General features: G+C 38.0%; 1 protein-coding gene across 1 annotated transcript; it reads right to left on the bottom strand.

Annotated features, from left to right (window-relative positions):
• Positions 1-13306: 13306 nt before the first annotated feature.
• LOC108697245 (leucine-rich repeat-containing protein 38-like) lies at positions 13307-14134 on the bottom strand. The gene has a single exon (XM_041571463.1). The coding sequence runs from the start codon at positions 14005-14007 to the stop codon at positions 13336-13338; it is 672 nt and encodes a 223-aa protein (XP_041427397.1). The 5' UTR covers positions 14008-14134; the 3' UTR covers positions 13307-13335.
• Between the last annotated feature and the right edge of the window lie 9404 nt (positions 14135-23538).

Raw genomic sequence — 23538 nt, 5'->3', positions numbered from 1 at the left:
AAACAATGGTATCATATGATGTCACTTCATTGTTCACATGTATACCTACTACAGAGGCGATTGAGACTGCAAGAAACCGACTGCAACAAGATAATACCCTCAGCAGCAGAACGAAGCTCAATCCTAATCAAGTATGTTTGTTGCTAGATTTGTGCCTTAACACCACATACTTCAAGTACAAGAACCTTTTTTATAGACAGAAACATGGCTGTGCATTGGGTTCTCCAGTCTCTCCCATTGTAGCAAACTTTTACATGGAGGAAGTGGAAAGGGGGAACTTTCCAGGAAACAACACCAAGTCACTGGTTCAGGTATGTGGATGACACTTGGGTTAAAATCAGATCTAATGAAGTGGCGGCCTTTACAGAACACATTAACTCAGTGGACAATAACATCAAGTTCACAAGGGAAGATGTCCACGAGAACAAACTTGCTTTTTTGGACTGTTTGATCTGTATCCAAGAGGGGGGTAACTTGAAGACGGAAGTATACAGGAAACCCCCTCATAAGGATCAATATTTGTTGTTTGATTCCCACCATCCGCTGGAACACAAACTGGGTGTCATTAGAACTCTGCACCACAGGGCAGAATGTGTGGCAACTGTTACAGAGTCCAAAGACAAAGAGCAAAAACATCTTAGAGGAACTTTGAAAGCCTGTGGCTACCCAGGAACACCAATAGAAATAACCTCCTGGAGACACATAGTAGGCAAAACATAGTCATCCCATATGTAGCTGGATTGTCTGAGAAACTCAGGAGGATTTTCAACAAACACCACATCCCTGTGTTTTTCAAACCTAGCAACACACTGAGACAAAAACTGGTACACCCAAAGGATCCAACCCCAAAAGAAAAACAAAGCAATGTGGTATGCGGAGTCCAGTGTAGCGAGGAGTGCACAGATCTATACATTGGGGAGACAAAACAACTGCTCTCCAAGCGAATGGCTCAAGGGACACTCCTTTGAAGATAGCAAGGTCCAAATCTTGGATAAAGAAGACCACTGGTTTGAACGAGGCGTGAAAGAGGCGATTCATGTCAAGGTGGAGAAACCATCCCTGAACAGAGGCGGGGGCCTTCTACACCACCTGTCTGCTACATACAATGTTGTTCTAACATCTGTACCCCAGCGGTTTCAGAACACTTCACACGTTTATTCATACAACTCTCACAAGTAACACCTCTTTCTAGGAGTTGCATGACACATTGGATAATCCTATCACAGTAACTACACAGAATCAACACCTCTGTAAATCTCAGATGTCACCTCTCTGAAGAGTTACCATGTGCCATTGTGATTGGATTAGTGGAAGATTTTATATGCCGAGAAATTCCCACACCAGTCAGTTGAACTGAAGAAGCTGCTCGGATGAGTAGTGAAACGTCTTCATTGATTACTCAGCAAGTCCAGTTGTTTTTAGATTTACCTATACTAGATATACCAATGTGGGTGCTAAAAGTAAATGAAAATGACAAAAGCCAGTTGCTGGTTTATTGCTATGGTTAATTACAGTTTAGCACCTATACTAGTAAATGAGGATAATGTATTCAGCACTCCAGGACTGTGGGGGGATAGCTTGAGTGGATAAATGCAAAGTCATGTGTAAATATAAGTCATACCCCCACATATCCGTGTGGGCTCTTGTCATTTCCCTAGGATTTATTTACAGTTTTCACAATGATAGAGATTAAAATCTAGCAGAATCCATCTTGTCTGTGCCAGACGGGGTGTCATTACCTGTAGAGCGCTGATACAATCATGTTGCAGTTAAACTGGACACAATCAGCAGCTGTCGCTTACTGTAAATGTCTTTACAGCATCAAAGGTCAATGTAAACCTGCCATTGATCTTATACCATGAATAATAACATTTCTATGACTTAAATATCAGGCTTCTCATTTCCACAAATTCTTCCCTCAGTTTCTCAGATAACGTAAATTTCAGATAATGACAGGCTTGACAGGGCCACGTATAAAACCACGTAAAAAGGAAGGAGAGACATTATTATAGGATTATCTATAATAATCCTAATCGTCTCATATTGATGGAATCCTTGAAAGATCTTGACATGCTTGAGAATTCTCAGTGTCAATGGCTCATTATCTTTCCCTTCCTTCTATCGGTTGCTACAGAACGTTTATCTTTGGGTTGTGGGTTTAGAATCTGATCAAGACCCAGTGTGTTCTTTTTTTTATCCTGCTCAGGCATATTCCCACTGGACAGAGTATACAGTAATGGTAACCAAGGAGGCTGACTCAATGTAATGGGTGCATTCCATCCCATTCTAAATTCACCATGTTTGTTCGTTTTTTTCCTTGCCAATAAAGAATACATTTATCATTTATTACATATTCAGAAGAAGATTTGTTTCCTGTATTGTTGCGTAAATATTAAAAGAGGGAGCTGCCATACTATTCACCTCTGTGGATTAATGTTAAACAGATTCCACTGTTCTCTTGACGTTAATGGAGTTGACCTGCAATATGGCAGCTCCTGCTTGTTTGTATAAATAGAACTGTGCAAAAAAGCCTCATTTATCATTCATAAGCAAAGTGCAAAATATGGGGGCAAGTGCACTGCTTTTCTACACTTGCTCCCACCTGTACCTTCTCCTTAACTTATGCACATGTTGCACTCTAGAATAAACTTCTGCACTGATCAAAGTGAGCACAAAGAGTTACAGTGCGTCTGTATATACAAGGCTGGAGACATTGCTGGTGCTGCATGTATATGGGCAGGTGTTAGGCAGGACATAGGCATCCCCTGTTCCACCAAAACCCTTGTGCATCATTCAGCCACCACATTTAGAAGCACTGGAAGACGTAAGGGGTTGCAAAGCCCTGTATGTAAAGGGGAACTATCGTGAAAAATGAAAATTTCATATAAGCTTCATCATAGCGAAATAAGAAACTTTCTAAATACAATCAATAAAATATTCTGCATTGTTTCTGAAATAATCACATTCATCTTCGAAAAATTTGAGATTTATTATACCCCGAGGATAAAAAAAATCAAAATCCGAAAATCCAGCATCTCAGACCAGCCGAGGTTGTATATAAGTCAATGGAAGAGATCCCTATCCTATTTGAACGTTTCTGTGGTCCACGCTTGAATTAGCCCAAAGATTCAACAATTTCTGACTTTTCGGACAAAAATCCAAAAACTTCAGGCTTTTCAGGAAAAACCCCAGAAAAATCAAGCAATTCAGGAAAAACTAAATTTCATATTTGTCCCGATACGATTAAATTGTGCTTTTTAAATAATAAATAAGGTCCAATCCTGCATTCTAGTTTGGTTCTTACTTTTTTTTTTATTGAAATAGTCATAAAAATTCAGGTTTTGAGAAATAAGGCCCTCAGTCTCATGATTTTTAACCCCTTAATGCTCAACATATAGTATGGACAAGTTACAGGTTAAACTGGTGAAGTTTTCCACTTATACAAGTGGCCTCTTCTGCTTATATATCACTGGGCAATTTATGAAACTCATAATATGACTATGTATCATATGTATTTCAAGCACAAAGCACTTTGCCTACAGTTTCAATTATGTTGACAGGTGAAGGTGAAGTTTTTTTTCCTGTTGGTTCTAAGTGGAACTGCTTATTCTTGACTGCCCAAGGCTGCACAAACAACATTAACAACATTAATGAGGTATTCTTCTTCATGGATGGAGAGGGATTTGGCTCAATACAGCACAGCCAAAACAGCATTCAATTTGTCAGAAAAACTGCCTGCATTTAGTGCCAGATGTTTCACTATCCCTATGTACATAATTATAGCACGAGGTATCTACAGCTTTGGTGGTGAGTTCACATAAACAGTTTCACATAAAAGTAAAAGAAACACTCATTATAAATATCATGTCCCATACGGCAGGAACATGAGATGCCATTTTTGCCTCATCATGAGTCTTTCTCTGGTAGTATCTCTGACTTTCCACATTCCGATTTTATGGGGGGTATTTATTAAAACTCAATTTTTTTTCATTATTTTAAAAATAAAAATTCACCCTAACATCCGACCATGTTTTGGTTAATTTACTTAATTCTTTACTCATTTTTAATGTCTAGACATGGACAATGGTTGCATGGTAACTGTTAGTTGGCTTCAGGAAATGAACAAGCTTTTGATGTCTTCTGGAAGCAGTGCTGATTGGTCAAACACTGTTGTACTATATATTGTTATGATTTGATGTGGGACCTGGGTTTACAAAATTTTCCAAAAAGTTATTAGAAGCTTCTCCATGCTGTACCATGACTGAGGAGTCTGGCAACACAGCCAGACAGTTCCTTCCCAAGCCATACATGCAACATACCTCCATCCCAACCACCTACTTCTATTGTGAGGACTTCTCAAAATGGTGACCAACCTGCTCCCAATGTAATGTATTTATACCACTGAGGAACAGGCTGTGATATCATCATGTCACAGTGATCAGCTTATTAAGTCATCATGTTGCAATGGACATTTTCTTCTGCTGAATCCACAAATGGTTGTGCTAAAGCCTGACAGATTTGCCTACCCCTAGGGTGTGGCACGTTTCCACAATACACGCTGATATTCAACCATCTAAATTACTATTGCACTCTCTCCTTTACACTATACACATACCGCTCTTCAACTCTATTTGTGACCTAAAGTGTCAATTCTCTTTCTGCCAACTTCAGCCTTCTGTCTTTACAGACAAAAAGATCCTTTATTCACTCAAAGCATGAGTTTTGTCAGTCACTTGCCATTTGTATTGAAGTTCTCAGATTCATACTTGGACATAGCAGTTACTTTATACTGTGTCACTACTTCTTCAGGTATTGTAAGCCTCATTATTCAGCCTTTATAGATTACACCTCTACAATGTCCATTTGTTGGTCATGTAATCAATGTTGTGTTGCCTCCTCTGATAAGACTTTATAGATCACACATTTCCACTTGTTCAATGTGTGCAAGGTGGGAACATTTATTTAATGTAACCTCAAACCCCTGTCTGAAGAACGACCTAAGCCACAGGTAAATTCCACTATATATATAGGGGATGTTTAATTGTAAAATGCTATGCCTGTTGCCACCATATTGACATTATCATTATAAAAGCAAGGTCCAACTGCTGATGAGAAAACTAGATTTATACTTGTCAATGCTCAGTAGCATAGCGATTAGATGCCTTAGCACCAGTGGTTTAATTCCATCTGCTTTGAAATGCTATATCTCTGTATTCTATAACTATGCTAAGTACGCTTTGTACTACATTTTAAAGTGCTTAGAGGCAGCCAGTTATCTAGTTATGTGGAATTGCATTTGGTAGTTAAGCAGAGTGAGGGTAGACTTCTCTAAAGAAGTGCATTTAGCTTTTGAAAGCAGAAATGTTGGGAGAAAGTCAGACAGACCGTGGGAAATAATTCCAAAGAAGGGGTGCAGCCCTTGAATGCGAGCATGTAAGGAGGTAATGAGAGAGAAGAGTTGAGTAGCAGGTCAGTAGAGGAGCATAGCAAACGGTTGAGTGAGTATATAGAGATGAGATAAGAGTTGTAGGGTGGGGCAGAGTTATGAAGTGCCTTGAATGTTAGGGTCATTAATTTGAATTTTATTCTGGAAGGTAGAGGAAGCCAGTGTAGGGATTGGCAGAGTGGCATGGCAGTGGAGGAGCGGTTGCTGAGGTGTATGAGCCTTGCAGCAGTGTTCATCATGGACTGGAGAGGTGACAGTCTCTGGAGGGGAAGGCCAATTAAAAGAGAGTTACAGTAGTCCAGACGTAATGTGACGAGAGAGTGATTAAGAATTTTGGCAGCATCTTGGGTGATAAATTATCATATTTTGGATATGTTCCTTAGGTGGAAGTGACATGATATGAGGAGTGAATGACAGGGCAGAATCTAGGATAACCCCAAGGCACCGGGCCTGGGGAGATGGGGTGATAGTGGAATTGTTAGCTATGATGGATACTTCCAGGATGTTAATGCTGTTAGTTGGAGGGAAGAGAACCATTTCTGTTTTAGAGAGGTTTAATTCAACATCCAAGTAGAGATAGCGGACAGGCAGTAGGAGACTCGAGTTAGGAGTTCTGGGTTAAGATCAGGAGAGGAGAGATAGATCTGAGTGTCATCAGCATAGAGGTGGCAGTGGAAACAATACGAGTTTAGTTTGCCGAGGGAGGAAGTATAGAGGGAGAATAATAAGGGGCCCAGGACAGAGCCTTGAGGAACCCCAACAGAAAGAGGAAGGGGAGAAGATGCTACTCCATTGTAGTGCTTCTTTCCCATTGTAATTATTCACTCTTCAGTAAAAATTCAATGAACTATGCACTGTGCTTTGGAAAATAGATATAATTAAATATGGCAGCTGAGTATCTCAGTCGGTAATTAAATCACCAGGTAACAAGAATGGTATATTTCATATTTACATACAATGCAAATAATCCTTTAGTTCCAACATATAAAATCTGCTTTCTGAAAAAAGATTGTTTAGATTGCATTAAGATTTATAGTTATCGTTCAACACCATGGTTAAATTAAATAAGAAGTACAAGGAATTGGTCAATACATATACTGAATTTTATCATTAATGTGATTTGAATTCACTGTATTTATAGATAGTTTGCACTTGCATCGTAATTGATACAACATTGGTGCTGAACTTTAACTGCAATTTAACTTGCAATTTTTTTTAAAATTAGGTTTTTAACAAAATAAATTGTTATAGGTGTCTGGGTACGTATACTTTCTATGGTGCAAAATGTACAAAAGGTTTTGTACATTTTTTTAAAAGAACATATTTTTAAAGAACATATTTGTATTCATATCATAGTACTTGGCTGGTATAATGAATGATATATTTGTACATAACATAGCTTTGCACAGAAATAGATCCGTAAATAAAACAAAGGGATACATTGATGAGTTAATCAAACTCAGTAAACAGTTGTACAAAAAATAAACTTTATTCTTTACATAACTAGAGGGAAGATCAGGCATAACAATCCTAAGCATTATAAAATGTATTATAAATTCAGAAAGGGCTGTCAGTTTAGCTCCAGTGCATTAGCAGTATCAGAGAAGTCTTCCAGCTCTTCCTCCCAGTGCTGCTGTGATCTGGAATGAACCAGAGCGAGCAGGGAGTGGCACAGGAGGAAACCTCGGACGACTTCGGGAAAACGCATCGCCGCGTGTGCTTTAACGCAGGCGACTTTTCATTATAGCCTATGGGAAGACACGCTGAGGCAGTTCGGTGAGATTGTCGCTCAGAAGACGAGGCGATTAGTCACCAGGCGACAAAATCTCCCTGAATCTCCACGTGTGAACTAACCCTAAGGCAAGCTAACAGCTAGTCCAGTCTATTTAAACACCTGCCAATTTATTTGATGATCAAATCTCAATGAATAAATATGATCCATGAAGGTTATCCCTGTATTGATTATTTCACTTTTACAGATATATACGCCTCCAAAATGGTTGACAACCTTTTTGTAGTTTCACATTCAATAGTAATCCTTTTTGTACAAAGTGCATTTCTTTATTAATCTATGTAAAATGGAACAAAATGCATGGCCAGGAAAGATACTTTGTATTCTGTTCACAAGGGTAATTCCAAGTTTCAATACAGAACTCATATGTGCCATACTAATATCCTCCCTCCCCCAAATCTTCTATCTTGTCTTAAACTCCCCATAGACGCGACGATTCTTCTTGCCGAACAACCGATTTTAGGGAAGCCCGACCAATCCTTCGAAATTGTCGTGCGGTTAGTGGGATCCGAACGATCGTACATCTTACGATTTTTCGGCCGACATCTGTCAGGAAATTGATCGGCCAGGTCTTTGTCGGCCCCAGTGCAATCTATGTATGTTTGCAGGGCCAAGCAGGCAGCTCCCCTTTGTTTTCCTGGCAAATTGGTCTTTTTAGTTGATGGTAAATTCGTACGATCGTATGATCGTTCTGAGAAGATCGTGGTCTCACGATCAGGATCTGATCTTTTAAAAATCTCAACATCTATGGCCAGCTATACAGTACTGACAGTTGCTGTCTCTGCCCAAACAAGCTAAAAATATGTGTGGATCAAAATGTGGTCTCCCCACAGCACCCACGGCTCTCATTCTACCAATGACAGTTCTGGTATTTGATCATTTTCTGAAATTCAACGATAATGAAACAAAGATTAAGGGACTGATTTATCATCCTTCATTATTAGAATCAAGTGATAAAAATGGTTACTGCTAAGCAAAAGAAAACTTGAAAATATTTCCTGCACTGGTACAATTTGGAAAAGAATAGATGAATTGTTAATCCCGACTTGCAATTTGCATTACGATGAATGATTTTGAGGGGTGGCAGATCTCAGCGCTGCTCGAAGCAGAAAGACTACATTGATAAATGTGTCGTTTTGTCAAATGTTACAAGCAAGTGTTCACAAAAGGGGAAAATAGAAAAATGCGGAGAATAACAAATTTAGGAGATAATGAAGGCAGAAAGTATTGTTAAGTTGGCCATAGACACAAAGATCTGATTGTACGAATCGAGGATTCGTACGATTTTCCGTGTGTGGAGAGTCCCGACATTTTTCGTCCGGCGGAGATCAGTCGTTTGGTTGATCGGACAGGTTAAAAGATTTCTGTCGGCTGCCGATAATATCTCTGCATGTATTGCCGATCATACGATTTTCAGAGGGCAGGGCCGGAACTAGGGGTAGGCAGAGTAGGCACGTGCCTAGGGCGCAAAGGTGGAGGGGCGCCAGGCACGTACTTACTCCTACCCCTAGTCCGGTCCCTTCTCTGCCGACCGCTCACTGTCCCATCTATGCGAGTATGCATGCGGCAATGCCACAAGACTAGTGTAAAGAACAACAATATATATATATCATTAAAGCTTTATAACAGATATTGATGCAATACTTTGCGTACTTTTGCCTGCGGAAATTCGGCAGAGCAAAACTTTCTTAGCGATTAAAAATGTCCAAGGAAGCAAAATAAAGGCAAAAGAGATTCTCTATTGTCCTGGACATGAGTCTACCCTAAAACAAATATGACTTTAAATCGTTAAAAAAATGTAAACAACATATATTTAACAGTTACAACTTGTAAGCATAATCCCACATTAATATATGAAAAAACTACAGTGTTTTATCTTTTTATAATGACTTTTTTGGAGTACAGGATATGATGTCACTGACATAATAATGTTGAGGCTGTAGATTCATTGTATCAATTCGTCAGCCAGTACCTGGCAAAATAGACTTTGGTAAGAAAGGGTAACGTATAGAAAAGTTCATGTTTTGATAAATTTTCGAATTAAAGATCGTTCGTCTGGGTGAAAATTCGTCTGGAAACGGCGTGAAACATCTCTTGCTTTGAGTTTTTTTCGCTAGCGAATTGTCTTACTCTCCTTTTAGTAAATAGGCAATGTCATTGCGAATTGTCATTTTGGTGAATTTTCGCCCCAAAAAAAATCAATTCGCCCTTTAGTAAATGTGCCCCCTAGAGTTTGAACAGATGGCTTGACGTTTCTGTGTTTTTATCTAAGTAGATTATTTTTAACCCTGGAGACTGTAAATCAGGTATCAGCTCATGTTTTAAAATTGTAAAGACCAAAAGATCTAAAGTAGAAAATGGAAAATATTTTTTTTTTTTAATTAATCAAAATGATGGCCATGTGCTGCTACAAAATAACAGAGGGATTTAAAACATACATACAGAGGAATAAATATATACACCCCTGAAGCATTACCTATGACGGGTCCTTGAAATCCTTTGAAATGAGAAGCAAAGCTTTACAGTTACAGCACTTTGGATCAATAGAAATGTGTATCACGTGCCCACTGAAAGCTACTATTGTATAATCAACACTATACACATTTCTAGCAGACACCAGTATTCCCTATGCTGCGTTAAATCAAGTGTAAATGTAGAACAAGAGAGACACCTTCACAGAAGAAAATTGCCTTGGTAATGCCTCAGAAATGTGAATATATTTTGGTTTGACCAGCACCACCAGCATCATATTTTGAACCCTTTTCTATGCCATTCAGTTTGTGGCATATACTGCAAGGCCCCGTGAATAAGAAAAGGCTAGCAGTACCAAACGGAGTTCATTAGAGAAGTCAGCAGTAAATTACAGGAGACAGAATGGATCAAGGACACAATGATTTTCCATCCTAAAGGCTAAAGTCCTTGAGTTATTTTGATACCAGTGCATAAACAAATGGGCCCCCAAGCTCAGCACAAAATGTGCCTTTGCAAAGTATTATTTTAAACTTGGTTGGAATTCAGCTACAGCTACATTTCTGCAAGTGAGAAATTAAACATATGCAAATATGCAGCAATGGGAATATCTATTTAAACAGTAATACAAATCTATTACTTAATAGCAATGCAAAAGAAGTCAACATCATGACATGAAAGGTCACAGCCCATCTAACAGGGGGTATCTGTAAAATACTAATTAAAATGAATCTCTCCAGTGACTTGTACATCAAGTGGATACTCCATTAAGAGGCAGGTGAATAATACTTCTATACTTCCATACTGACAATCTAATCGCCTGAGCTCCAAAGTGGACAATGCCTTTATTATGAGACTATAAGCTACTACTCCAAGCCATGTTAAACATTGCATAATATATATGGTCAGTGCTATAGTCCTTACTGAATAAACTCCCAGGGACAAATTCACTAAACGACGAAGTGCCTAACGCCAGCGTGAATTCGCCAGCGTAGCGCATTTTTGTTATTTCGCCGATTCCCTAACGGACGCCTCCTTCCCCCCTACATTTCCTAACTCATGGCAACTTAACTATACGGTGGGCACATGTGTAGGGCAAAATAAAAATTTTATTTGCTGTTTTGAAGGTTTCCCAGGCTTGTGTAGTGCTGCTACATATACCTCTATTGTAACTTCATTTTGGTGCCGTATGCAAATTAAGCATCGCTAGCGTAACTTTGCTTTGCTTGGCGAATTAACGCTAGCGCAACTTCGCAACCTTACGCTTCCCCTCAGCGCAACTTCGGATTTTAGTGAATTTGCGTAGCGCTGCTGAAAATACGCCTGGCGAAGTGCAGCGAAGCGCGGTGAAGCGGACGCTGGCACAACTACGAATCATAGTGAATTTCCCACCTAGTTTTTATTCTTTCTATCCCTTCCAATTCCCTATTCCCAGTTTGTATGCTCCCAACAGTGTCGGACTGGGACAGCAGGCGCCCACCTGAAAATCTTTGACCAGGGGCCCACCAATTAATCTTAGACCAGGGGCCCACTCTTAGTACTATTTTTCTTCCTCTCTTCACTCAACCTCTATTCTCCTATTCTCCATCTATTTAGCCTCTTTGTTCTCATAGAAATAGGGAATGGCCATTAAATAGGCCAAATGTTTACCTGCAGGAGGGCCCACTGACACCTGGGCCTACCGGGACTTTTCCTGGTATCCCGGTGGGCCAGTCCGACACTGGCTCCCAACACTAGTCAAATTCTTTCTTTTCATCCTGACTAATTTATTAAGTTCTTTCAAATTTCTTGCCACTATGTTCATTAAAATGTTCATATCAATAAAATAAAGAAAAGCACACACATATTTCTCTGTGCTGTGCCGTTTAGTGGGGACAATACAAAGAGCTAGAAAAGAGTCAATTAGATATTCTTGAACCTATGGTTGAATGTCTGATACAGCAATGTTTTCCTATACTGGAAGGACAGGAATAGGAGAGTTCTGACAACTCTGATACCTTTTGAGTAAATGCAAGTGTAGGTTAGGATTATCCTGCTGGAAGTCTGCCTCCCAAATATGGATAATAAATCTAGAATGCTTGAATGCATTGCAAGGTTACTTTCAACAAGAGCTTGATAGCAGCTTGCTGGACATTCAGATGGACAAATAGGCAGAATGAATTGGCCAAATGATGTTTACTGTTCAATCAAATTAAATGTTATTATTATTATCATCATTAGGAAGCCATATGGAAAAATAAATATTATAAAGATAATTTGTGCTCGACAAGTAAATCTTCTGTGGAATAACCATTGAGCTATGTCATAATTAAACCTAAATGTGTTATAAATGCCTTTTGGGTGGCAGTTAAAAAGCTAACATGTACCATATATGGAATAATTGAAAAAACAAAAATGTAAGTGCATTTAGCTGAACATTTACTAATAGTCAGCAAATTAGCAACCCAATTACTCTCTCGACTTATGTCCTTACGATCCCACTCTTTTCACAATCCCATTGCTTCCAAACGCTTTACTTTCCATTGCTTCCCAACTCTATACTTTATATTTTATACTCCCCCAAGCCATTATCATCATTGGCAGATAACCTTGCACAGATGGAGTAATTCATCTTTAGAGGATGATACCTGTACAAACCTCTCCCAGCTGTTAGGGCAAAAGCTCCAATCAGTAAGGGTTCCAATATATGTTTTATTTTCTCCTTATCTTTCTATCCCACTTATCTGACTTCTGTTGCTCTTATGGAGCCCATGGTAATCTGTTAAAAATTACCATAACCACTAAATTTACTAATTCTTCATGAGTTAGTAAATATAAGAGACAAGTTAACAATGCAACATGGGAATTGTTATACCCACCATCATTATTCCTTTCCTGATTCCAATTTCTCTGCATGATATGTAATCAATAAATGAATCTTAATTAGATAAAATGATACCATAGAATTTTGTTTTTTAATTTTTGAAATACAATAACTACTTCCTGTACAAGAGAAAATACAGTTGGTATATTGGCATTTACCCATCAGTTCAATTAAACATCAAGTGGAACCCTAGAAATACATGATCAGTAGTGCCTAGAACTCTGCAGCCATGCATCTATACACAGGCATGTAGGATTTGTACTTATAGGCTCTAGGAAAAGAAGAAGTCCTGCTCAAACGCAAGGTATGGCACATATACAGTAGGAATGACAGTTGCAATGGGGTATACAAGTTGTTAACATAACTGTTCAGTTTTGCAGATTCTAAAGCATTAGTACTTAATGACACAAGATTCCTTACTGTAATTGCAGCATACCCTGGTACATAAAGTGTTGCTTCCAATTATTTGGCTGCAATGCTTTGGGTAACAGGTATCAATGTGTAAATGGTTCTTAAATAAAGACATGCCATAAAAAGGATTTAGTTTATAATTGAATTAGTTCAATTTATAATTCTGATTATCAGAACTCATTATGCCATCGTAGCTCGTTGCTTTGATTTCTATTGAGCCATGGTAGTAAATGTTTTGCTTTCTTTCGTATGCATGAACATGGAATACTTTGTGATACAGTACACACATATAAACATACATAGTGCTGGTATGACTATATTCAAAGCTGTATACTAATATGTGGGGTGGTAGATTCATGCATGGAATGAGATTATGTTGCATGCATGCAAAATCCTACCTTTTTGTAGTTTCTTTGCATTTTCATTAATCCAAAAAAAGAGATTGGCAAAGTCACAGGCACATATCCAAGGGTTACCATCCAAGCGGATCGTGCGAAGGGATGCGAGTGCTTCCAGGGCTGTTACACTCAAACTTTGTAAATTATTGTCATTCATTTCCAATACCTGGAGGGAGCTCAGGCTTTCAAAGGCAGCTTCATGCACTTCCGACAAGTTGTTATTCCCTAAATACAACTTGATGAGCTTTTCTGCGGATTTAAAAACCCCAGCATCCAGCTGCGTCAGATTGTTATAGCTCAGATCTAAAAACAACAGTCTGGAAGAACTGATGAAGGTGCCTTCTTCTATTGAGGTTAATGAGTTGTTCTTGAGGTCCAGATATATAAGATCTCCGTAAAATAAAAGGAGGTCTGCTGGTATAGTCTGAATGTGGTTGTTGGCTGCAAGAAGTTTCCGCACGTCCAATGGAAATGAACTAGGCAGGCTTGGAAGTCCTTGGTCCCTGCAGTCTATAGTATGGTAATCCATACAGATACAAACAGAAGGGCAAAGGAGCCCCAAAGGCAAAATGAGCAGGCAGGAGAAGCAAAACAATGGTGAGATCAAAAGAAGGAAACATGGCAACATTGTAAAGGATTGATAGCACAGAGCAGTGCTAAGATAGAGGCATTGTGCACAGCGGAGGAGCAGCAATGTCTGACATGTGTATATGTATGTATGTGTGTGTGAGCGAGGTAGTATCCAAGAGATCACATATCATCATAGATCAGATAGCAGCCGACTAGGGGGAGGGGAATGACTTGGGCAGCGGCAATGTTCTGTACCAGCAAAATATATCAGCACAACTGGCAAATCCTCAGCTGGAGTTCCATCGCCGATCACATTTGTGCATCGCTTGGAAAGAAACTCACTTTATGAATAGAAGATCTGATGCCTTTTCCCGTCATTATATGATTCCTAACACTTGTGCTTATAAATACAGAGCAGCACTTCTACCATCATACATACGTACAGTATATTCTTTTATTAGACAAACGTACAGTATATTCTCTTATTGTACACTGGAAATATCATAAATGGTTATTACATTGGAAATTATTACAATAGAAATTGCATTTACAAAGTGAATTTTCCCTTCATCCTTTTATTTCCTTTCTTCAACATTTTCTTCCTGAAAAAGTGAACGTCTTATTACTATGTATGAATTCGGATACGTGAAGGATGTGGATGCTCTTCATATCATGGATTTCAGAACCAGGCTTAGGGGCACATTTACTATTGGTCGAATATCGAGGGTTTAATTAACCCTCGATATTCGACCATCTAAGTAAAATCCTTCGACTTCGAATATCGAAGTCAAAGGATTTACCGCAATTCGTTCAATCGAACGATCAAAGGAAAAATCGTTAGATCAAACGATTCAATCCTTCGATCAATCGATTTAAGGATTTTAATTCATCGATCGAACGATTCTATAGGGACCTTCCCCATAGGCTAACATTGGTGCTCGGTAGGTTTTAGGTGGCGAAGTAGGTGGTCGCAGTTTTTTTTAAAGAGACAGTACTTCGACTATGGAATGGTCGAACAGTCGAAAGATTTTTAGTTCTAATCGTTCGATTCGAAGTCGTAGTCGAAGGTCGAAGTAGCCAATTCGATGGTCAAAGTAGCCAAAAAATACTTCGAAATTCTAAGTATTTTTTATTCTAATCCTTCACTCGAGCTAAGTAAATGTAAAGTAAATGTAAAGCAAAGATCTTCAGTGTATGGTGTATATTAATTACAAAAGGCAGCAAACCTGGAAATACACTGACATAGACAAAATCATTTTGAACCTGATTCTGTACAGGATTTCTACACCATTTTAATAGAATAAACACACTGCAATATATATATATTTATTATTTATCACCCATTTACAGGAATGTCACAAAGGCATCACAAGTCTTTGAAGTGTATATAATGCAGATGACAGTAGGAGCACAGTGCACTTTTAAAGTATCAAATACAAAATGAATATGAATATTTATGGAATTTGCAGGCAGTCCTAGAGGAAATTAGATCTACATTTTGGGCTATTGGCTATGTAAATATGAATTATATCTACATAGCAGCCTATTTATATAAACTGTCTCTAAGGTAACCATGCAGTTTTTATAAGTACAGGGGGTTGATATATTAGATTTAAATACATACCAAAACATTTAATTGTTTGGGATTAGTGACAACACACAGACACGCCTGTTGAGAGAGGACCACAATAACACACTGATTCAGTCTCTGCCCAACAAGATTTTCTACTTGATAGATCTCTGCCCTGATTTCTGGTCAGATATCTATCAGGGAGGCTATCCAGGAGGGCACATGCATGGGCAGATAAGCTACCAACTCAGTCTGAAAGGGCCTGCATCTTAAATCTGCCCCTGCATTGCCAATTTGACTCTCTGGACAATTGGGTAAGTCTTAAAGGAGCAGTAACACCTAAAAAATAAAAGTATTTAAAAGTAATTAAAATATAATGTACTGTTGATACGCATTGGTAAAAGTTATGTGTTTGCTTTAGAAAGACAACTATAGCTTATGTTAATAGGCTATTGTGTAGCCATGGGGGCAGCCATTCAAGCTAAAAATGGAGAAAAAGCACATGCCACTTAGCAGATAACAGATAACACCTATATTTGAATACAAAGGGATTCTACGGAGTGCATCTGGTATCTGTTACGTAACCTGTATTTTGAATGGCTGCCTTCATGGCTAAACAGCGACTTGTTTATTGAACTATGGTAGTGTTTCTGAAGTTTCTGAAAACATCAGTTGTACCAGTGCAGGGAAACATCATATTTTAATTACTTTAAAACACTTTAATTTTTTTGGTTTTACTGTTCCTTTAACACCTAACAACTCTATGGGGGTTATTTATCAAATTCCGAATTTATCTCAATATTTTCTGATACAAACTCCAATCAAATCCACTCGGGTTCTCTACTCGTATTTATTTAACTTTTTCACGAAAATTTTTGTGAATTTTTCAGACTTTTTTATCACCCAAAAACTCAGAAAACTTCCGGATAATGTCCGAAACCCATCACACATCAAAAAATCATTTGAACTTCTCCCATTTACTTATATGCAACCTCGACAGATCTGAGATGCCGGATTATCAGATTCGGACTTTTCCATCCTCGGGGTTTAATAAATTCTGAAAAATTTGTGGTTTTTTAAAGTCAGATTTTAAAAAAAAAATCACAAATTTTTTGTGATTTTTGCATCCGGAGTTAAGTAAATAACCCCCTATGTTATTATTTCAGTTTTGAAAGGTAAGATGGGAGACACTAAGGGGCAGATTTGCCTAGGGTCGAATATTGATCGAAGGATATTCCTTCGATCAGAAAATTGTTAGGAAGCCTATGGGGACCTTACTCATAGGCTAACATTGGCCTCAGTAGGTTTTAGGTGGCGAACTAGGGGGTTGAAAAACTTTTTAAAGAGACAGTACTTCGACCATCGAATGGTCGAATAGTCGAACGATTTTTAGTTAGAATTGTTCGATTCGTAGTCGAAGGTCGTAGTCGGAGGTTGAAGTAGCCCATTCGATGGTCGAAGTAGCCAAAAAAACCATTCGAAATTCAAACTATTTTTCCTCTATTCCTTCACTCTAACTAAGTAAAATGGGCCCCTTAAACACCATTCAGATCCTTTCCAAAAATATCACAGACTTCACAGATGATGAACTGATGCCATAAATCTGCAGTGCACCAGCTCTTCAACTTTTATGTTTAAAAGAAAAATGTCAAATGTTTGTAAGTGGAAGATAAACCATGACACTAATATAATCCATACTCTATACCAATGGTCCCCAACCATTGGCTCCCAAACAACATGTTGCTCACCAACCCCTTGGATGTTGCTCCCAGTGGCCTCAAAGCAATTCCAGGCTTGGAAGCAAGTTTTGGTGGCATAAAAACAAGGGGACATCTGCTCTATTCTATACTCCATACTATAATTAATAAGCCATAGTCCTACAACAGGTATGGGATTCATTATCCGGAAACAAGCTATCCAAAAGGAATTACGGTAAGAACATTTCCTATGGACTCCATTTTAATCAGATAATTATAATTTTTTAAAACTATTTTAATTTTCTCTATAATAATACCTTGTACTTGATGGTAACTAAGCTGCATGAATCCATATTGCTGGCAAAGCAATCCTATTGGTTTGAAATGTTTTTACTAGATTTGCTGATACAAATGACAAAAACACCCCTTATCTGGATAACCCCAGGTCCCAAACATTCTGAATAATAGATCCAATACCTGTATACAGAACCAGAACTAGGGGGAGGTAGAAGAGGCGCCGGCCGTAGGGCGCAATGGTGAGGGAGCACTGGGCATGTAACTCTTTTACCAACGCACCACTAGTTCAGGCCCTGGATGAGATGAAATGTCAGGGGTTTTTTTGAGTTAATTTAGTTGTTTTCGATCGAATTCAAATAGTTTGATCAATCGTTCGAATCAAACAATTTGAACTTGTGGATGGTCTGGTGCCTTGAAGTGATGTTGAAGTTTTTTAAAGACAAAGGGGATTTTTGTTTCCCGAAACGTTGCATTTGCAATCCGTAAATAAAGAATTTTTGGAAGAATTCCTGTAGACCTGTGTGCCATTGGATGTCGCTGACTTGTATCCTGTTGTGAGGTTGCCGAGCCTCTACCATTGTGCACCAGGCGTCTCTTAACTTCTATAGGGTGTGCGTGGTCCTACACTACTTTTTACCTGAGAAGTTTTTTAAAGAGACAGTACTTTGTTTTTCGAATGGTCGAATATTCAAAGTTTTTTCAATTCAAACCGTATTTTGGCCTATTCGATGGTCGAAGTACCCAAAAATTTCTTCGAAATTCAAAGTTTTTGATTTAAAAAATTCACTCCGAATTCACTTCGACCCTTAGTAAATGGGCCCCTTATTCTAGGGTTTTTTTTAAAAAAAAAATGTACAATACATGGAAAAACACTGAACCATGTGGACCCTGGGTGTACATAAGTCTTTGTGTAACATATAACCAGGCACGCATTTAATTAAAGCAATTAGTTAACACCGCAGGCTCTCCGCAAGAATTCTTTTTAGGGAAGGTAAGTAGAAAAGCAGAGCATAATAAAAGCAATTCTTTACATTTTGTCTCAGTTATCTCAGAAGGGAAATTGCATGGTACATCATAAAAACAGGACACAAAAACACAATACCGGTATATAAAATGATCATTATTACATAGAGGTTACGGTAATAAAAGGTGCAAAGTCACTAATAACAACCAATCAGAAGGTAGGATTTACTGGTAAAAATCTCATTGGTGCTATACCTTGGCACAACTTGTATCTTTTATTACATTCCCCCAGTAGAATTTGTAATTGAAATCATTAATTATTTGCTTTCAATGAAAAAAGGGCAAACATGTAGTAAAACATTCAGATAGTATAATAGTAAAAAAAATATATACATTTATGATTTAAATGCCAGTGTATTGGTTGCCTAAAGATTAATGGCCTTAATAAAAATGGGTAACCTGGAAGAGAGCCCAGGGGAAAACATATTCATTTCATCTGGAGACAACTAAACAGAATGAACCAATAAATTGGATTAAGTCTTATTTGCTCCCACAATGGAATAAGAAAGCTTGACCATATTTAAAGGACTAAATATAATCTTCCATGTTCAGACGGATTACCAGTTATTCAGCCATTAGTCACACAGCGTTAATTCAATCTTGTTTGACTCTCCATGATATTTGATAATAAGCAGACTAAATGGAATTCTGCATTATGCTTCTGCAAAAAGTCTGATGCACAGTGTTTAATACAGAAAATAAAAGCAGATAGAAGCCACCAAAACCTTGAACATGCTTTATATCATTCAGATCATTGAGAGTGACCTGAGGCTTTTTAGAAAACATTATCAAAATCCCACCAAGTGTTTAAATGTAACAATGTGGCCCATACCACTTTATACTGACACTGTGTAATAAAGTACAGGTATGGGATCCGTTATCTGGAAACCTGTTATGGAATGAACATCGCCCATACACTCCATTATAATTAAATCATCCAAATTTTTAAAAACAATTCCCTTTTTTTATGCAAAATAAAACAGTACCTTGTACTTGATCCAAACTAAGATATAATTAATCCTTATTGGAAGCAGAACCAGCCTATTGGGTTTATTTAATGTTTAAATGATTTTCTAGTAGGGTTAAGGTATGAATATCCAAATAATGGAAAGATCCATTATCTGTAAAACCCCAGGTCCTGAACATTCTGGATAACATGTCCCATACCTGTACAGCCTGAGAAAAAGCAAATGGTTTCTGGTAGTTAAGAAGCCTTGATATACAAGACTGTGCATCAATATGAACACAAACCATCATCAGTTTTGGTAAATCACACACAAGTTACAGCACACGGTTCTCCCCCTGCATTCATATTTGAATGGCTTTACATCCGTCATGTAGCATCAATAATAGCATTATCTGGTTCATTTGGAGCAAGTCAGTTGCAGATATTGACACAACCTGCAAAGGAAAACCTAGAATTACTGCCAGGTCTAAGCTGACAGTAATTCTAGGGTTTTTTTTTTTTTTAAATGTACAATACATGGAAAAACACTGAACCATGTGGACCCTGGGTGTACATAAGAAATTATTTTCTTGTAGACATAAAGTATGAAGATCCAAGTTACGGACAGATCCGTTATCCAGAAAACCCCATTCCCATGCATTATAGATAATAGGTCCCATCCCATACTTTTATAAAGTTTTTTTTTTTTCACATTTTCTCTTGTTTGTGCTGGATGACTTCTCATAATTTTGCAGGAGAATAAACTATTAGGGGGCCGATTCACTAAGGGTCGAATATCGAGGGTTAATTAACCCTCGATATTCGACTAGGAATTAAAATCCTTCAACTTCGAATATCGAAGTCGAAGGATTTAGCGCAGATAGTTCGATCGAAGGATAATTCCTTCGATCGAACGATTAAATCCTTCAAATCGAACGATTCGAAGGATTTAAATCCAACGATCGAAGGAATATCCTTCGATCAAAAAAATTTAGCCAAGCCTATGGGGACCTTCCCCATAGGCTAACATTGACTTCCCCATAGGCTAACATTGAGTTTGGTAGCTTTTAGATGGCGAACTAGGGGGTCGAAGTTTTTTTTAAAGAGACAGTACTTCGACTATCGAATGGTCGAATAGTCGAACGATTTTTAGTTCGAATCATTCAAAGTCGTAGTCGAAGGTCGAAGTAGCCCATTCGATGGTCGAAGTAGCCCAAAAAAAACTTCGAAATTTGAAGTTTTTTAACTTCGAATCCTTCACTCGAAGTTAGTGAATCGGCCCCCTAGTCTTGTGTTTGTAGCCCCTTAGGCGATAAAGCATGAGATGATGGAGCAATACAAATAACAATAATATGGATCGTATTCCCAATGTATTCTTTATTATCACCCAAATTAAAGGTGGCATTTCAAAGAATGCTACATGCATGTTAAGGTCTAAAATGACAGTAATTCTAGGTTTTTTGTTTGTTTTTTTTTAAATATACAATTCATGGAAAAACACTGAACCATGTGGACCCTGGGTGTACATGAGTATGTACATAAGAAATGATTTTCTTGTAGACATAAAGTATGAAGATCCAAGTTACGGAAAGATCCGTTATCCAGAAAACCCCATTCCCATGCATTATAGATAATAGGTCCCATACTTTTATGAAGTTTTTTTTTTTTTTCACATTTTCTCTTGCTTGTGCTGGATGACTTCTCATAATTTTGCAGGAGAATAAACTATTAAATCTTGTGTTTGTAACCCCTTAGGCGATAAAGCATGAGATGATGGAGCAATACAAATAACAATAATATGGATCGTATTCCCAATGTATTCTTTATTATCACCCAAATTAAAGGTGGCATTTCAAAGAATGCTATATGCACGTTAAGAAATAATCGTTTTATCATCCTTGGTTTTATCTGCTCTTAGGTTCCATGTTCTGTTGCTGCCTCCAGGCTTCACTGCTATATGACATGCTGACATTTGTGAGCTATGGAAACACATGGTTTATAGCAGGTGCCTATTCAAGGTCAGTGTATGTTTTATCGCAGAGGGATATTTGATGCATTAAACGAACAACATAAACCCTGAGGAGGGGGCATGTCTGGAGAATATTTCTGCTAACACAAGGGGTTTAATTAAATCAAAGCAAACCTATATCTTCAGTGTAGTTATTTTTTTAACATTTATTTGTGTATTTGACCAAGTGTTTATTATCCCTACAAATTCCTATTGCCTTTTGTAATTGTGAATTCTCTCTATTCTTGATTCCTTGAGTGGCAGCTCTAAAATGTACCCACGCTGCCCTTTATCTGTTTCAGTGCTGTCCAACTTATTACATGTCATGGGATATTGAGGCATATATATCGAAGGGTGTAGTTAGAGCTCAAGTCAGTAAAATTGTGCTGCTCTCTATTCATTTCTAGGGGATTTTAAGAGGTGTATTTATTAAATAGTGAATTCTAAGTTTAACCATTGATAAATACACTTCTAAAATGAATAGAGAGCAGTGGAATTTTACTGTGGTGAGCTCTATCTGCAACCTTCGATAAATATGACCCTATGGGGGGAATTCACAAAAGTGTCGGGAACGAAAAAATGTCTTTAAAATGTCGTAGAAAGTGTCGTAGCAGCAGCCGACAAATTCACAGAGCATTTCTCCGCCAATTTTCCGACACTTACGACACTTTTGAATTAGTGTCGTTAAAAGTGGGCCACTTTTCCCGACATTTTTATGAATTACTCATAAACTCATTTTTTTTACCGACAATTTTTCAGACACTTTAGGCTCTCCAAAATGAAAATGTCAGTCAAATTGTCTTTTAAAAAGTCTTGGTAAATGTCGTTTGTACGATGAAAAGATATACGACATTTTAGAAAATTGACAGACTTACGAGACATTCAGAGATGGTAACATCTGCTTTTGTGAATTTGCCGTTCATACGACATTTTACAAATTTGTCGACCGCCACTTCTGGGTGACTTATTTTACCGACACTTTTGTGAATTCCCCCCTATGTCTTATACAGCATACTCAAAGGCCTGATTACATTACAGGCAGGATACAGTCAAGTCTTTGTAGCCCTCCAGCAGACTGTAGGAGACTGGGGGCCTTAAAAATCCTTTTGAGGGCTAAATCCAGCCTATAGGCCTCCAGTTACACAGCCCTGATATATATCATTCCACTTCCGCAGTACATAACCTATTTAGTTTAGTTTAGTATTTGCTTCAACACTTCTGAAACAGGTAGCAACTATATCAGCACCTGGGTGGATCCCCTTAACAACTGGCCTCATCAGAAAATTGCTTCTCCACTCATCAAATAGATAGCAACTATATCAGCACCTGGGTCAATCCCCTAAACAAATGGCCTAGTTTCACCTAGGGTCCAAATTACTCTAGCAACCATGCATTTATTTAAATAAGAGACTGGAATATGAATATGAGAGGGGCTGAATAGAAGGATTAAAATAAAAAGCAGCAAATAACAATACATGTATAGCTTTAAAGAGCATTTGTTTTTTCAGATGGGGTCAGTGATCCCCATTTAAAAGCTGAAAAGAACCAGAAGAAAAAGGCAAATAATTCAAAAACTATAAAAAAAAAAAGGCCAATTGAAAAGCTGCTTAGATTTTGCCATTCTATAAGATACTTAGGGGCACACTATGAAGTAAAATCCTTCAACTTCGAATATCGAAGTCGAAGGATTTACCGCATTTAGTTCGATCGAACGACCGAAGGATTTAACTCCATCGATCAAACGATTTTCCTTTGATCAGAAATTGCTAGGAAAGCCTATGGGGAAGGTCCCCATAGGCTAACATTGGTGCTCGGTAGGTTTTAGGTGGCGTAGTAGGTAGTCGAAGTTTTTTTTTTTTTAAAGAGACAGTACTTCGACTATCGAATGGTCGAATAGTCAAACAATTTTTAGTTCGAATCGTTATATTCGAGGTCGTAGTCGAAGGTCGAAGTAGCCAATTCGATGGTCGAAGTAGCCAAAAAAAAACGTTGAAATTCTAAGTATTTTTCATCCTAATCCTTCACTCGAGCTAAGTAAATGTGCCCCC

The sequence above is a fragment of the Xenopus laevis genome, chromosome 7S (assembly GCF_017654675.1).
Source record: "Xenopus laevis strain J_2021 chromosome 7S, Xenopus_laevis_v10.1, whole genome shotgun sequence".
Classification (NCBI taxonomy): domain Eukaryota; kingdom Metazoa; phylum Chordata; class Amphibia; order Anura; family Pipidae; genus Xenopus; species Xenopus laevis.
The sequence above is the reverse complement of the archived record's forward strand: the minus strand, read 5'-3'. Positions and strand labels throughout refer to the sequence as shown.